This window comes from Clytia hemisphaerica, unplaced genomic scaffold (assembly GCF_902728285.1).
Source record: "Clytia hemisphaerica strain Z4C2 unplaced genomic scaffold, Clytia hemisphaerica genome assembly, whole genome shotgun sequence".
Lineage (NCBI taxonomy): Eukaryota > Metazoa > Cnidaria > Hydrozoa > Leptothecata > Clytiidae > Clytia > Clytia hemisphaerica.
Window position 1 is genome coordinate 271,315 of NW_027103651.1, and position 17,997 is coordinate 289,311.

Below are 17,997 nucleotides of genomic sequence, written 5' to 3' on the forward strand. Positions count from 1 at the left end.
TAACTAAATCTTCAAATGCAATGTTTGTTCCCTCAGGTATCATATCTGGATTAACAAATGAAATCATTTTTCAAGTTGTTCGTCACCACAAACCTATCAATCGTTTCTGAATCTCAGGCAAAGGATATATTTGACATTATTGCTAGCCACTTTAGCAATACAGCGCTTCCTTGTGAACCACAATTGTGAAAAATGTGGAAAAACAATATGAATTTGGGGATTTTGAATTTGAGAGTGATTTTTCTCTTGAAGAAGATTATGGGGTCCTTGAAGATTAATGATGACTATTAGTCTTCAAATATTTTTTAATGTTCTTTAGAAGTATTTTGTTTTTAGTGCTCAATTTTCTTTTATTATTTTTTTTAAGATGATCCTGTACCCATTGGAGTTTAGCAGAGAACAAAATCTGAACTAAATATAATTTTTGAAGTCATTACCAGATCGAATAGGTGTGTGAAAAATGTTATGAAGGACAACTTATACATGTTGTTGAATTTAATGAGTTTAGGCCAAGAAAGCTATTTGTAACAATTCTAAAAATTGAAACCACCAGGTAGCTCCTTTTATTCTTTCATGTCAACTTTCAGAAAATGATTACAGTGTGCATGGGCTACAGTATAATTTAAACAAAACAAAAACTTTTTCTACAAAAATTCATCATATTGTTAGGTGATAATTATTTTGTATGTTATTTTGAATCTAGGTCTTTGTTCCTAATGACAGTTTTTGAAAGTTATAAAATTAAGGTAGCTTTTCATAATATACAGTAACAACCATCTTGAAACATACTTCTTATAAAAAAATTAGTCCCAACGATTTCAATGTGTAAGAAATAAAAGTGTAAATCCGTCTAAGGCTAAAATAATTATAGCCTAACGATATATTATAGAAAATATTTACAGTACTCAGGCTATTGAAATACAAACACTTTCTACAAAAATTATAAAAACACATAAAAACATAAAAATTTATGTATTGTTAAAAATAAGACTAAAAAATTATCAAAAATTAAATATCAACTAACAAAAAATGCAACAAGATTCCATATAACTGAATGTATATACACAAACAAAAGTAAATGTCTCAATATAAAATCATTCAAGTATCCACTGCGAAGTCAATGATGTTACTGGTGTTCTTTTCTCTGTTGATTTCAATTCTTTTGTCCAGGTCAAAAGTTTGGTTGTGTCTTTCTTTGTTAAAAGCGTGTCACTGAAATATTCAAAGTTTTCGTACGGCTTATACGTATTATCGTCAACAAAAGGGTTTTGGTTTTTCATCTCCTTTGTAATCTTTTTGACAGTGTCTCTATAGTCCCTCTTTTGTGATCCCGAAGATGGTTTTTTGATGCTCAAATTATTTTCTGTTGTGAGTACCAGGGTACGGATGTTGTTCATTGCCTCAGAAATTCTTTTAGCATTTATTTTTTCATTTAAATTGCTTCTTAAGGTCTTCAGTTGTTCCTTTAGGAAGTTATTTAAATGTTCAAGGTGAAGGTCCATAGGGATATTTTTACCTGGGACACCATGTATGTTGATGAACCTGTCAAAAATCAGCTCGTGGGATTCTTGTGTGTTGATTTTAGGTTACACAGTAATTTCATGATTGAGAAGGAAGGAGTACTTGCGATGACCGAAAGTTTTAAAGTAAAGAAGGGCCATACGGTAACACTCAATAGTCCTCAAGCCATCACCTTCTTTGTGTGCATCATTGATGTTACGCAATAGTAGATTTAGAGTGAGCAGGGCTTTGTGGTATGTTAACCGAAAATTACATCCCTCATATCTGTAATTTGAAATATTAAATTGTCAATTTATCTAGAATAACAAGAAACAATCTAAAAGCTACAAATTATCAGATAATCAAAAATGTTTATTTGTCTGCAACAGTCTAAATATTATTAAGATGAAGAAAGGAATTATCATCGGAGATTACAATTGTCTCTTCTCAATTCGCTAAAATCTATTTTATTTTTAAATATAAAGTCTAGCAACTAAGAGCTTGGCTGATTATTGGTCCTTTTGTCCAAACATTTAAATGTCCCATGATAATCTAATATATACCTATTGTATGAATGATCTTTCATCTCGTGTTTGTGTCGTTCTTTCATGGTAGTATACACATTTGAGCATTTTTTGCAAAGATAAAAGAGGACTTTTTGAGCTTTTTGTTCCGATTTCTTGTATTTCCCAATTGGTGTTTGTAGTCTTTCAGGATACTGCGTTGTAAATCTGGAGAAAAATAATTAACAAATTAAGCTACCAATTAATTAGGTATCGAGTTCAAATATGTATTAAATGTATATACCATGACACCATGTATATAGATAAAGTATTTCACGTATACATTGTATGTTTTGAAATCTTACTTTTACTAGATTGAAAATTATCCTTACTTGTCAAGAATCTTCTCAATAAGACCATATAACCAATCAAATTTTACTTTGGCATTTTCTGTGTTTCGAATGTTCTCTGGGACAGGATCATCTAAAGTAATATATTATATCTTAGTTATATTAATAGTGTCATTTAATGTATTTTTTGATTATTTTGAACTTTCACAACACAAAATCATTTTTGTTTGACAGACATAAACTGTCGTTGTTACTATACAAAATGAGTATCCAAAGAATCCTCCTTTTTTAAAGGTAAAAACATGCTGTTTTAAGGTTATTGGGATTAAAATGTATACCTTCGGATTCAGTCATTGAGAAATGTACCATAGTTGAGGCTATGACTTGGGAATCTAATTCCATATCGCTGTAATCTTTGTATGCGTTATACTCTTTTGCAGGCCCTTTTTTTGCATTTGATGTTATGTGCAACGTTCATTGACCAGGCAGGTGTCATGGTCTCCTTTGGTGAGGATTCCTTGCCAAATTGTTTGAATTTAAGCTGAAATTATAAATAATGTGGTTTGTTTCATTATTTACCCTAGATATTTCTATTGTCTGTCTCCTAAAAGGGAGGATTTATTATTTAATTTTTTGTTTTGCCATTTAGATATACTGTAGCCATTCAAAAAGAAGTATATTGCTATATGTCTGAATCAATCAAAAGAAGTTCTGACATTGCCTACTATATAAAGCATTCTTTTCGTATGCCACCCTTCAAAAGTCCGTAAGAGTCCTTGGAGTCTTTCGTATTTGGTAGAACCGTCCAGAAAACCTTTTTGTGCATTTGATGCCCTTTCCTCGGTCAATTGGTCTCCTCCAAATACAATGGATCGGATCACCTAGAAAGGAAAAGTAGTTATTTTTTATATTTTATAGAATATAATATGGAATAGGCATTGTTTTTATAGTATGGTTATAGTTATAGCACAGTTGTTTTTTGTTTTGCATGTTTTTAAATTTTACCTTTAAAGTTTCATTCTCAAGCTTTGTCTTTGGTACATATTCATTTGTGAGCTCCTTTAGGATTTCAACCATTTCCCCAGTGATGTTCTCTGCCTTGAACAAATGACCAAGTGGTACCTTTGAAAATAAATAATTAGTTTGAATAATCTAAATAGTTAAATAGCAGAACCTTTATTTGTAGGCTCTTTTGGCGAAGGAGATAGAGAATAGATTTTTGTTTTCGATATTAAGCTAATAAGTTAATAATAAGTTAATAATAAGTGATTTTCATTGAAACAATTTAACTTACCATCTCTGATTGTTTAGCCATTTCTTCTGAATAAGGATGTTTTATGTGACCACAAACATTTTTTTTGAACATTTTAAATGCAGGAAGGTGTGTCACCAAAATTCTTGCGATCAATATTTTGTTTGATTCGTAAATGGTTTCAAATGTACGAGAGTCGGGAAGTAAATCACGATCTTCAAAGTTAGCTTCTCGGAGGACATCCTCTGAATAATGAAAACAGTCAGAACTTTTGACAGGAATTTTCTTTTAAAATAAGTGTCTTCACACAAAAATCCCTAAGGACATAAGTTTAATAGAATCAACAAAATTACCTTTGGGAATTGTTCTGTTTTTTACTGCCATTGAATGTAACCAGTGAATAGATGTCTCGCTTGTTGTTCAAAATCTAGGTTGTCACTGATGATCTAAAGACAAGGTACTTTAAAGTTACTAACTATATTATATCTATTTTAATGTACGTTTTTCAGAAAGTAAAATGTTCAATATAATTAATAGAACTTGTGAAATTGATATTAAAGACATACTACACAATCACAAATCATCTTATATTCTTTTATCAAATGCCTTGATTTGTTATGCTCTTTTTTTCTATTAAGTTAACCCCAGTGTAAGCCATTTTGAGCAACAAACAATCAAAAAGTCTTTCAAATTTTTTTGCGTTCTCCTTTTGATTAAAGTATGAATTTTTTGAATATTAAGTACCGTAAAACCGTCAGGGCGTCCATGCACAGCTCTGTACGTTTTTAAATCATCTAGATTTGATGGATCTAGTCCCGCAGCTTGCATTTGTTGGTACTCGTGTTCCCATGATGATTTCCAGCGTTAGGCGTCCCTACCGTAATCCTCGCCCATTTCTCGATTTCTTTTCAAGGCTTTACTATAGGTGTTGTTTATCCCAAACTTGTTGAACCATCCACAACCCCGTTTTTTCAAACCTCCAGCAACTAAGAGTTGGTCATTACGCGAGGCAACTATACAACCTCGTTTTGAATATCTGAAATATTGAAGTTAACTTCTATTTTTTTAAAGATTCTTCAATTTTGTAATGTAAGCCATAATTTACAGAGACCTGAGAAACTAAACTCTCTGTTTTCTTTCAGACCATCTTTCAAAAAATCAACTTTGAGGGTCATTAAATTTTCAAGCTTATTAAGAACAAAAAACTACTGTTACGATCTTTTACCTGGTTTTGAAAATTGAGCCATAAACAGACGCACGACACGGCTTTGTGTGTTCCTTGTCATCACCCAAAATTCCCAAGCTTCCTTTAAGACATGCCGATAACGTGGGGCATTTTTCTTCGATTTTATCACAGAAGTCTTTATCATCGAAACATAGAATACTCTCCTTGCTTGTGTCAGTTAAAAGGGGGTCGTTTTCTAGGTTGCGAATCTCTTCAAAACATGATAATGTCAAGGATCGTAGATTGACCTGAATTTGATAGCAAAATATTTTTTAAAGTGATTTACAATTTCTATCTGAATTTTTTTGCCGATTTCTCGATTGCCAAATAGACGAGAATATGTTTACCAGGATTATCCCAACACAAATAATGAACATTTCACATTACAAAAGAATAATTTCAGTCCCTGTGCCGGCTTGCAAAAGATTAACGAATAGATAGCCTCTGAACCTCTTAATTTGTGATGTGAAGTTCGCGGTGAAAAGTTCGATTCACTTACTTACAGTAAGGGTGTTTTAATTCATGATATCTCGGATATAATGATTTTGAACTCAAATTTCAAGGGATCTGAAGGGATATCTTTTACCCGTATAAAAATATATTTTACTTGGTCATCAACAGTATGCACGTCGTTATTTGGTTCAGCATCCCACTCACGTAAAATAGCTTTGGCTTTTCCAAGCAAGGAATTTTTCTATAACACTCTCGACATATAGTCTTTGCCTTATCAGGACCTTCCTCAAGTTCTATCTTAGTAAGCTTTTCAATCTTTTCTTTCAAATTTTCATCGTTTACGGACTTGCGTTTGTAGAGGTTGAATCTAGAAGCTCTGCTCTTTTCGGTATCTTTATATGGCTCTTTACATAATCTACAAAATGACATTATGGTACATTATGATAATTAGTTTGAGTTTCTTCCATCTTCTTATTTTCAAAAAATTTACTTCACTTTCACTTTCGCTTAAAAAATTCTTTTTTCCCGCGGTATTTTCCCGCGGTATTTTCCCGCGGTGAAGCAAAGGCTATTGAAACATTTGATGAATTAGATCTTTCTCTAAAGTTTGTCATACTTATCCGTGTTTTGATTTCTTTTTTGGTCAACAATTCTTTATTTTTTGTTATTTTAATATATTCTTATCCAAACATTGGGTGATTAGCTCAAAAGAGCAATAAAATAGTGCTTCAAAGACCTCCTTTGATCTTTCATCCAGTGGATGGGCTGTTCAGGGGGGTTAAATGTAAACATTTTTTACACACACGCAGTGATTTTTCTGTAGTTATCAACCTCCTAAACTAGAAGTAGTATCATTGGTTGCACGTACTCTTGTATATATAAGTCGATATTGAATTGTTTAGTGGTTGAATAACAAACCATGCATTTAAAAACAAAGCCAATGTTGATTACAAAGTGAAAGTGAGAGGAAGGAAATTAATGGCTGCTTGACTTACATGTTACAGATTGTTTATATGGATTTTATCGTAGAATTGTAGCTGTTTTTATATTCAGAGTAAAGTAATTTACATGGTAAAAGGTTATTTTGCTTTCATTTCGGGGAAATGTTTGGTTCAATCTCTTAATAAAGGCTTTTTTTGGTTTAAAAGGGACCCAAAACCTGCTCAACCAACATATTCATGCTTTTTTCACCTTTTCTGCTACATTTTTATGTTTTTAAAACCACCATTTTTAAAGGGACATATTTTCGTAATTTATAACATAATCATGTCTGAACTCTGCATACCTTATTGGAACTAATTTTCGCGAGAACTAAAAATTAAAAAATTCGATATAAATATGTGCATATTTATTTTTCTCTCCTTGAATTTTATTGGCCAATTTTGTCAACTGTCATCTGCCACCAAATTCAAACTGGGTCAAAAATACCATACTCTCAAGGAGAAGTTGTTGGGTTAAATTTTGCTACTGGGTGGTGTAAGTTTAAATAGAGGGTATGGATCTCCAGACTACTCTAGAGTCACAAGAAGAAAGAAATTAAGACATAGGCACAAAGGGTGATATGTCACATGTTCGACAACCCATTTGTTCGACAACTCACTTGTTCGACAAATTCGTAAAATTGTCGAACAAGTGGGTTGTCGAACAAATGGGCGCCCACTTGATCGACAACCCACTTGATCGACAACCCACTTGTTCGACAATCTATAGTTGTTCGACACTCACTTGTTCGACGCCCACTTGTTCGACATTAATTGTCGAACAAGTGGGCATCGAACAAGTGATCGTTCACATAATCGATAGCCCAGTTGTTCGACAGTGTAGATGGTCGACAGTTTGTATATTACCCTGTACCAAAGTGTATTTCACATAAAATCGTAGCCTATGGTTTGCCCTTATCTGGCTCCCAGATGCAGAAATTTTCTTCCGACACGGTAAAGCTCTGAAGGGAGGCCCGTATATTCGAGTTAGAGAAGTTCGAGTTAGCAATTTTCGAGTTAGCTAAATTATGACGTCATAAATGTAAATTATGACGTATACTCAATTCTAACTGGATTTTTCTTTTCCAAAAAAGATTTTTCGAGTTAGAATTAACTTGAATCTTTTTTTTCGCCAAAAAAATTTTCGAGTTGGCTAACTTGGATTTTTTTCACAAAACCTTTTTTGAGTTAGTTAACTAGGAATTTATTTTTCGCGCACAAGTTTTCGAGTTAGCTATCTTGGGAAAGATTTTTATCAGGGGGGATCAGGGTCAGAATTCGCCGGAAATTCGGCCGTCGAAATAGTTCCTCGGCCGGTGGAATACTTGTCCGGCCGGCGGAAATGCTATCCGGCCGGGGGAAAATTGACCGTCGGAATAGTCATCCGGCCCGCGGAAAATTGGCCGTCGGAAAAATTATCCGGTCCGCAGAAATTGAGGTCGAGTTATTTTTTTGAGCTACGAAAAATTCGAGTTATGATAACATTTTCCGTAAATTTTGGTTTAAATTATGATGTAATTGTCATCATCAATATCGTTACCTCAACGGTCGTAAGGGGCTCATTTTCGGTTTTTTTCAAAACTGCATGTACTTCCACCTCATAAACATACCTATTTTTGGGCTTTTTTGGAGAAGCTTAATTTAGCCGTCATGAATGTGTCCTGTCAGATGTCCCATAATGCACCAAACTCGAGAAAATTTGGAAAATCCTTGAAAAATCCGCCATTTTGATGACGTCATTGACAGAAAAACTTGAATAAGTTCAGGTAGAAGAAAGATTTCGAGCTCAAATTTCGACCAGAGACGTATATAAATAAAACAAATTAGAAAATTAGAAAAAAAAATCGAGAAAATGCTTACGTCAGCAAAAATAGCTAAAAAACCATTTTTACAAAAAAATGCTTTTAATTTTTAATTTGAATCTTTGGTGAGGTGGAAGTACATGCAGTTTTGAAAAAACCGAAAATGAGCCCCTTACCCTTACGACCGTTGAGACTGTTTTTTTTTTGCTTTAAAAAAATTATTCGAGTTGTTAACTTTTAGATTAGCTATTCAAATTTCCTTATTTTATGTTATTCTATAACTCGGTTCCCGAGTACTGTTGTTGATAAGGTTATTTTAATCAAGCCAAAAATTACGAAAAAGCAAGGACGCAACAACTCGGTTTTTCATAACTCAAAAAAACAACTCAAAAAAATAACTCGACCTAAATTTCCGCGGATCGGATAACTTTTTCGACGGCTAATTTTCCGCGGGCCGGGTGACTTTTTCGGCGGCTGGATAACTGTTCCGACGGCCGGATGACTATTCCGATGGCAGATTTTCCATTGGCCAGATAATATTTCCGCCGGCCGGACGACTATTCCGCCGACCGAGGAACTATTTCGACGGCCAAATTTCCGGCGAATTCTGACCCTGATCCCCCCTGATAGATTTTCACATCTGAAAGGTTTAGATTACGGAATTTTGCAAGACCGCGTAAAGGATTTTGCAGCGAGGAGTCTGGTAACCCAGCAACCTCGTTCCCTGCGTATTATTAGCTATTTATATGCTTACTGATAGCACACCCCCTTCTCACATCCCCACTGGGAACCCCTCCCACTAGAAAAATTGTCCAAAATATCGTCCCCGGTGGGAAATTAACCCCGAATTTTTGTCTCCATTAAAAATAATCAAATATGAAAAAATGGCAGATTTTTTGTTTTACTTTTATGACGTTTTGTTTTAAGAAATTCCCCCACTGACGTCCTATAAATTAACCTTTGTCCGTCCGTCCGTTCGTTCGTCCGTCTGCTGTTACCAGCTTTTCTCGAGATTGGCTCATTAGTTTTTTCTGATTTTTGGCAAAAATATGCAAAATGGCAGCCGGAAAAACCGTTTTTTGGCCTTTCCTCGAGATTTCATCATTAGTTTTTTCTGATTTTTTTGCACAAAGATGCGTATTAAGAATGCCCAAAACATTGCAGAGTACGATTTTTGAAAAAAACTTTTTTCCGGCCGAAAATACCGGAAATATGCCGGAAATTGCCGTTTTTACAGATTTTTATCGGACTTTTGCCTTATGTTTTGTTGTTTTTTCACACAAAAACATTATTTATAACAATACCCACACTATCAAGCATAGTTCAATTGTCAATTAAACTGATTTTTGAAGCCGGAACCTACTAAAAATTGCCGGAAAAGCCGATTTTCGCCGGAAAAACGGTATTTCTTGAATTTCTCGAGCTGTACTTTTATTTTTTCACGAAATTGATGCAAAATGGCAATATCCGGTATAAGATATTATAGAAGTCGCTGTGCATAAAACATACTATATCATATCATATGATGTAGGATAGCGTTATATTGTAAGATAATATGACTAAATGAAAAATTATTGCGTGTGGATTACGGTCTTACAATATTATGATGTTACATACTATTTTTTGATGTTGCAAACTATTTTCTAAAAATAAACTTTTTGCGCAATCATGCAATTATTATTATAGCAAAATAAGAAAACCCAAATATATTTTTCACGCTCTTGCTCCATTAAAGTATAAAAAATCTGTTGTTATTGGAATGATTCATCGTATTTTCAGAGCATGTAGCTCTTACAAAACATTCCATGAGGGTTTAGAGCGTGCTAAAGTAATCCTTAACAGAAATCAATATCCCGAACCGCTAGTTGATTCTATCATACGAGATACTTTAAACAAATTGTTTGAAAAAGAAGAGCCTCCTGTGGTGGAAGAAAATGAAGATGAAGAAGATGAGCCGAAAATGTTTTTTGTTGAATACAGGGGAAAATTATCTGAGGAATTGAAATATAACCTTGGAAAGTTGAAAGCCCCTTGTCGTGTCATATTTACTTTGAAAAAGTTAAAAACAGTGCTACCATCATTGAAGTCCTCCGTGGAAAAATCCTTAAAAAGTGGTGTAGTTTATAAAATTACCTGTCCACGATGTAATTCGTGCTATGTTGGCCAAACACGGCGACATCTTATCACCCGAATTAAGGAGCACGGTAGGAAAAACGCACCCGTTACCATTCACATGACGTCATGCCAGCACTCATTAACAATGGATGACGTAGCCATTTTGAAAGGTAGTTCTCGTTCGGCAAGCCATTTAATGACACTAGAGGCACTTTTTATTAATCAATTAAAGCCTCAACTGAACACAAAAGACGAGTATAGAAGCCGTACATTAGTAGTCAAGTTTTAATTGTAGTTTTTTATACTTTTATTGTTTGTTGTCACATGGGATTTTCCTTAGTAGCAACAATTTTATTACATATTATATTTTTTTTTTGCAGTAGCATTTTCATTTCTCACTTTTTTCTGTAAGCTTATGGTTGTTTTTACTGTAGATATGTGAACATATTGGAGATTTTTATAATCTTGTTTTTATTGAATTTTAGACCTGAAGATGATCAATAGATCGAAATATATCGTCAAAAAATAAAATAATTGCTCGTTGTTGGTTAATTGAAAAATAAACAAATAGGAAAACTTCACTATTTTTCTTGTCAGCGGTCGCTGCAGCGAACGAAGCGAAGCGACCTTTCAAATCCGTGCCTGTCTGAAGTTGAGTCCAGTGCTTTAGCATGTTACAGTTTTGAAGATATTGCACTGCAGTGTAATTCTGTAACGTCAGATCTTTTGTTTAGGATGCTTTGTTTTAATAAGTTTCCCCACTGAGGGGGAAACTTGCATCTATCAACACAACAGGGTATTCTTAGTCAATTAGATTAGACTAATATAAATAAAACCTGGGATACACGGGGACGAGGTTGGTAACCCAGGGATTGGCGGGTCCAACCGTAATATTTTTAGCTTTACGCTCAAGCTTAGTTGCACCCGTTGCACATAAAAATTGACTATCACTCATTCCTCTCCGATGGGAAATTGGCCAGTACATACACGAGAGGATTGGAAGAGTATCTCCGAGATAATTTTTTCCGAGTTAATAAAACCGGTTTACGAAAAATCAGACTTTTTCCGAGTTATGACCTCATATCTTGAACTTCGGAATTGGACATTCCATAACTACAAGCGTTAATGCGTCTAGCGTTAAAACTCAGAGCTAAAACTCTACACTTCGATCCTCCTTTAGAGCACTTACAAGTAGATTGCGTGGTTTTAAAACTTTCTGGGGAATTTTTCTTTTTTCTCAAATACTATGACCATTCTTGTAGGTTTAGTTTTCTTCCTTTAGCTTTTCCGATTTATTTTTTTCATTTTTTAACTTGGGGATTTTGCTTCCTTTTGTTTTATCATCAATTTTAGAAGAGATCCAGTCTTCCTTCTTGACAAAAGTTGAAACCAAAGTCAACGAAGCCCAAAAATCGTATGCCAACGCAACATCCGTGCTAGCGAGTGGCTTGAAATCAATCGTAAAAAGAGACAAGGTACGCTGAAATCAAAGAAAAGAGGGATCACGACCAACGCCAAAGGAACACCATAATCCATGGAGTAGCCGAACAAAGGGATAGTGAAACAACTGATGGTGACAAAAACTTTGTCAACGATCCTCGTTAAAACTATCATGGATTTATCATAGGACTCTGGATAAATAAAAATAAAACGGTGGAGAGCGAAGCATTGTTTTTCCATTGTTTTAACAATCGAGGATGTAGCTTTGTCCGCAAAGGACAACTGTCATGGCGGCTCGAAGGTCTCTGATTTTGAAAAATGATTAATAATCCAATTTCTAAAAAGTCCTGTAACTTCTTGTTTTTGTATATTTACCGGATGAAACTTTGAAAATGAAAGCAAGAAAGCTCAACGAATACATTTATGAAATCAAATGTGACAAAAATATCATCAAACAAGAAAAATTTAGTAAAAAGCCTAGAATGACGCTAAAAATAAAGTTGGCAATATCTTTCCAAATTTTTTCTGGGAAGAGCTAGGTTTGACATATGTTAGACCGGAGTATCTTGGTTTCATAGTGATATGAAAATCTTTTGGAGGCACGCGGTGGCACGGTGGTTTTGGCGAGGTGGAAATTTTCTGGTGTCAACATTCAATTTCTTTTACATAGCATGTTTGTCATATTTTTATCACAGTTTGAAACGTCATAACGACATATCATTAGCAATTTATTTGATGCATTTGACTCTCTTGAGAGAACTTTAGGTCTCATTTGAGAATCGTATAATTGTGTTTTGATGAAAAATGCAATAAATAATTTTACGAAAGATGATTAGTGAAGGGAGAAGGGTGAACAATAATGTCATTACTGCGGACAAGGCTAGTACATGAGAAATCGATGAAAAACCAGCTTGTTGTGTACACATTTTTTTTTTATAAGCAACTCCATTTTTCAGGTCAGGCCTAGATTTGCTAAGGGTTTTTTGAAATCAAGGCCCAAAGTTGCTTGTAAGGTTGCTTAAAAATTTTCAAGCTTAAAATGGTTGAAAAGCACATTTTTGCATTTTTCAACAATTTTTCAATTTTGAATGGGCAGTAGAGGCATTTTTCAAAGATTTTCAAGGCTTTCTTTCAAAGTTGTGTCAAAGTTATTTTTTATTGCTGAGGAAAAAAGTTGCTAATTTGGATTTGAGGCCTCAGGATTGCTAAGCAAGTTGCTTATTTTTTGGGCCATTTTGAGGCCTGAGCCCTTAGCAACTCGGTTGGTTATAAAAAAAATGTGTATCCAGAGTCCTATCTATGATAAATCCATGTAACTATAAATATTCCGCAACGGCGGTTACAGAAGGTACTCAATCTTTTTTACGGAAAGTGTTTCTTTTGTTGTTATTCCTTTTATGGGAGTAATTGCTCTCCATTAAAAACACTGAGTACCTTCTGTAACAGCCGTTGGATTCCGACACTAACCATCAAGAATATATCGAGAATCGGTAAACAGGCCGTTTATAAAAACGACCAATAAAGATTGTGCTTGGATCAGAAAGAGAAAAAATTAACTTTATTCTTTATAATGGCTCTGAAAATGATATCTTATTCGCTTATCTTATCATTAATTCTCTAAGAAACAAAAGAAAAGATTTGAAAATGTTAATATTACCTCATCTACTATCAGAGTCAAAATATTATGAGAATTTTGGTCGTTTTTCGAAATTTGAAGTTCAGAAGAGAAAGTCAATTTTGGGCTAAAACCTCTACTCGTCTATTCCTTTTTTAGAGCACTTACGAATCGTTTGTAGTTTTGAAACTTCCTGGGGAACTTTCCTTTTTTCTCAAATATTATGACCATGATTGTAGATATTTTATGCACATAGTTTGACTCCTCTTTTCCCGAATCTAAACTTCTTTTCAAAGGATTTAAAAAGCCAATTAGACTCGATTTTTCAAAAAATAGCAGAGGTCTTTTACTATGGAAAAAAACCATCTTCTCAGTAATAACCTGATCTCGCCAGAAATAGAATGCTTAACTCTTTCAATATCGTCATTTCGAAACCTAAAAAATTTTCTTTGAAGAGCTTGATAAAAAATCCATCAACATGCTTTAAGTCAAAAGAGGATAGATGCATTGATTTTATTTTAACAGATCGGCCTCTTTGTTTCAAAAATAGTGGGTCCTTTGAAACAGGAATCAGTTACTACCACCGCTACCACCATTTGATTTTCAGCATAGACCATAAACTTCTGGTCGCGGGTGTTTTGTCGAAAAGATTTTACAGCTGGTATGGTAGAGTTTGGTGGTCTTTGTTCCAAACTCTACCGCCGCTATTTTTTACGTAAACTGCCATTGCGGCTGTCTCGAGTGAGTGTTTGCCGAATTTCAAAGTCCTGGTTTGCAGAATTCAGAGTCCCACTTCAGTGTCCCGAATTGTGGGTCCCAACTTAGAGTCCTGGTTCGCCGAATTTCAGAGTCCCACCCCAAAGGTCCCGGTTTGCAAAATTTTAGGCCCCACCTCATGGTCCCACTTATTACAATCCAACTTCAGGGTTCCGGGACCCACCCACACTTCATTTTTATGTTGTTTTATTTTAACGAGTTTTGAAATTAGCCGTAGCATAGAAATTCAGACATAGTAGACATAAAGCAAGAAGTAATGGAGGGAAAAATTTTAGTCGTCTAGAAACCTTTGTGAAAAATATCTAGGGGTCTTGTTCGGAAGCAATGTTTGCTTTGATTTCATAATCGATTTGATTGGTTTAGAAAAACAATAGAGACGCACATAATCGGTTGAACAAGGTTGAAACACATAAAAGGAGATATCAGTACACATAACAATTTCCTCTCCCAAGAAATTATTCTCCATTGTCCAAACAAAAGAAAAGTGTCATTATTTCAATTATAATTTTTTCCCGCTCAAAAAAAAAGTTGATTTTGTTTTTGAGAGTTTGTTGATGCTAATCTCGTCCCGTGTGTCCCAGGCTTTATTTACGTTACTGATTGAAGCATCAAAAAGCTGATGATACGAGGATACGTGTTGTTGCTTGATCAAGAATTAATTAATTTAATCTATACCCTTCGTGCTCTTAACGGAATAGCACCCCCGTCCGATAAACTCTTTTTTTAGAAAAAGACCCTTTGTTTTCTCGCTACGCAAGTTTCTGCGTAAGTAGCCGGGGATTCTATAAGGCCGGAATACCGGATTCTTCCCAGTCGTTTATACAAACTAAATCCCGTAAATCATAATATCATATAACATATATACTACGGTATTACACGCATAAACGACTCCAGTCTATGTAGTCTCGATTTCCAGACCATTATTCTTATTACGCAAAATAGGGCGCAATTCTACTACATGTATGTCTGCCATAAAAAGCAGCGCTAGAAAGTGTTTTGAATAATTTTCCTCTTTTCATCTTTTGACGAGCGCACTTCTCTTTTGCAGTACTGTTCACCTTTTAGTGTTTGATAATTAGGTGAAGCTGATTATTGACCTGGAATTTTTAATTTATAAGTCTAGCTCTAGACTACAGGAGGCCCCCCAGCGGTTTGCGTGATGGCGTGATTGGGACTTTTTTCTTGCGTGATGGCGTGATTAGAGATTTTCTTTGGCGTGATGGCGTGATCAAGATTTTGGCGTGATGCGTTATAGGGCAAAAATTTGAGGCGTGATGCGTGATTTGGGCTATTTTTCGCTATTTTTTTGCGTAATGACAAATTTTAGCGATTTTCGTGATGCGTGATGGAGAAAACTTTTTTGCGTGATGGCGTGATTAGGGGTGCCGCTGGGGGGGGGCTCCTACAGTCTATGCTTTTTGAGAAAAATGAAATCCGAGTTGATTGCTAACTCGAAAATCCTTTTGGGAAAATGGAAAAGCGAGTAACAGTTAAGTGACGTCATAACTTTCACTTCATCATAATTTAGCTAACTCGAAAATTGCTAACTCGAAAATTGCTAACTCGAAAATTTCTAACTCGAATTTTGGTAATTCGATAATTCCGGGCCTAGGTTTTCCGGGCCTCGTTTCATTTCCGATGTTTTATTTTGTCGAACAACTGGTCCGTCGAACTGATGCGCTGTCGAACAACTGATCGCTTAATTGTTCGACAGACCACTTGTTCGACAAATGAGTGTCGAACAAGTGGGTGTCTAACAACCATACAGTCGAACAAGTGGATGTCGAACAAGTAACTGTCGAACAACTGGTCTGTCGAACAACTAAGTGATCAGTTGTTCGACAGCGCATCAGTTCGACATTTTTTAAGATTTGTCGAACAAATGTACCGTCGAACAAGTATACTGTCGAACAAGTGGGATTTCCCCGCACAAAGTCTGACCATACAGTTAAGTACAGCAGAAAAGGAAAGGATGAAAAGTCGGCCTAGAACCCGGTTTGGCGTCCCGTGCCCGAGCGGCCGCCTCAACGAGAAGAGGGAGAAGAAAATGAGAAAAAAACATTCGTTGTGTCAGGTAATTTTCAATATTGCAGAGGTTTTAACTGAAATTGAAAATTACACCGTTTAACAGTGTCGACTGCGCCAGACTGCGCACGCGTATGAACAATTTTCCATTGTTTAGATTTTGGCAACCACGGGAACCTCTCTCTCCCCCGTAAAAATGGTAGGTAAACATCCAGTTCTCATAAGAAAACCCAGCTGAGAAATGGTAGGTAAAGAATTCCTTTTAACCATAACTTCTTTTCCTGTAGATGGATTTTTGTGAAATTTTCAGGAGAGATACATAAAATTGTCATTGACATCATGTTCAAACATCTAAAACATTCTCTTTAAAGGGAAGAAGAAAAATGGCAATGTTTACATTTCTCTAACCTTCCACAGTACTAAAGTGAGCATTTTTACCTACCGCCTCTACGGTGGAGATGGCAAGACTGTTAAACGGTGTATTCTTTTGAGATTGTCGATAAATGGTTCTCACATTTGTTGATTTTTCTAATTTCAAATAATTTTTTGAATGGAGCTTTAACATGTTTTCCGGCTAGTTCGAAACGCAGGTTCAGGTTCCAGGTTTCAGGTCACAGGTTAAAACGGAATAATTGCCAGACCAGATATATCATTTCGACTTGAAGTTTGCAGACCAGATATAAAAAATTCTTATTTATTTTTCTCTTTTCTGTGTATGTTAAAAGTTTCATTTCCTAACATGTATATAGTTTTCTTCTGTATATATTTCTGGTATATCTTGAGGTAGACTATGCTATAGTCTAAGACGAATCACTATCTAAGAAAAAAGCCCAAAGCCGAAGAAGAAAATTCGCAACTGTTTTTTTTTGCCGAAAAGAGTTAGCAGTCGGTAGAGTTGCCAGTCTTAGACTATACGATTTTGGCACAAAATACAAAAACAGTCCAAATCGTACGAATTCGAGTTTCCGTATGCGAGGCCAACTGTGTTCAGTATTCGAAAAAATCAAACAAAAAAAAAGAGGCGGGAGAGAAACTGAGATAAAAGAGTGATTCCAAGAAATATTATAGTTCTCTTTGGAGACCCTCTCCCTTTTATTTCCTTTATATTTTCTTGGAACTACACTTTCTTTTCTTAGAAAACAAATTTTTATGAACAGTCATTTTTTTAATTTTTTTAGTTTGTAATTTCTTTGCAACAAGGGTATCTATCTAAACTTTTATCTTATAAATTTCTTAAAAAGCGTCAAATCATGTAAGATTGTTTTGCCTGAGGATTAGGGTATATCCTTATATTTACCCCTTTTATATATTAAAGTCCATGTAAATAAAAAGCTATAGTATATTCTCCCCACCACCATTTGCTCAAAGAAAAAGGATATGTATACAAATTATTGACAGTTTAATTACTTGCAATTTGTGACTTTCCTGTTTGATAAAAAAATTTACAGTAGTGGATGAAAAATCTTATGATAACTTTTGCAGGGAAAAAGTAAAAAAGTTCCAGCTTGTAAGCTTTGCAGTATGTTGATCTTGCTTTGATTTGAGCTTAAATTTCTTTCTACCCAAAAAGACATTAAAAATGAGGATGAAATAGGAGAAAAGTTAAGAAATCCCCAGAAATTAGCTTAAAATGGAAAAATACCAATTAGTAAAAACCTTGAGGCAGATTTAAATGACATTAAATTTCTTATTTACAAAAACTGATAAATAGTCAGCCTGAAAACCATCAAAAAATATAAACTAGAGGTATATAGGAAGCTAAAAAACCACGGCTCACAAAGTCCCATTCAAGGTGGGATTAATTAAGATATCAACTTCACGTTTAAAGCTACTGACTTTAATTCGATCGAACGTAACTTCATTCGCAGCCTACCAAATATTTCGTGCTATGGTACAAACTATCATCCTTTACGGGTCATCCACCAACCTAAACCTCAACAGATCTAGCATCGACCGCCTT

General features: G+C 34.9%; 1 protein-coding gene and 1 long non-coding RNA gene across 2 annotated transcripts; both read right to left on the reverse strand.

Moving 5' to 3' along the window:
• Positions 1-1,640: 1,640 nt before the first annotated feature.
• Positions 1,641-2,412, reverse strand: LOC136803156 (uncharacterized). Its single transcript, XR_010846097.1, has 3 exons — positions 2,396-2,412; positions 2,064-2,231; positions 1,641-1,785 (listed from the first exon to the last, which is right to left on the reverse strand). It is a non-coding gene; the product is annotated as an uncharacterized lncRNA (long non-coding RNA).
• Positions 2,413-2,425: 13 nt separating this feature from the next.
• Positions 2,426-3,997, reverse strand: LOC136803157 (uncharacterized). Its single transcript, XM_067059902.1, has 6 exons — positions 3,959-3,997; positions 3,648-3,850; positions 3,359-3,475; positions 3,079-3,234; positions 2,692-2,894; positions 2,426-2,486 (listed from the first exon to the last, which is right to left on the reverse strand). Exons 1-5 carry the CDS (start codon positions 3,987-3,989, stop codon positions 2,778-2,780), a joined length of 624 nt encoding a protein of 207 aa, XP_066916003.1. The 5' UTR covers positions 3,990-3,997; the 3' UTR covers positions 2,426-2,486; positions 2,692-2,777.
• Between the last annotated feature and the right edge of the window lie 14,000 nt (positions 3,998-17,997).

Excerpts from the sequence above, each read along its gene's own strand:
- LOC136803157 (XM_067059902.1), bottom strand. The coding sequence starts at position 3,989 with ATGGCAGTAAAAAACAGAACAATTCCCAAAG. Across the intron at positions 3,851-3,958 it reads AAACAGAACAATTCCCAAAG|AGGATGTCCTCCGAGAAGCT; the intron begins GTAATTTTGTTG and ends TTCATTATTCAG. Across the intron at positions 3,476-3,647 it reads TGGCTAAACAATCAGAGATG|GTACCACTTGGTCATTTGTT; the intron begins GTAAGTTAAATT and ends TTATTTTCAAAG.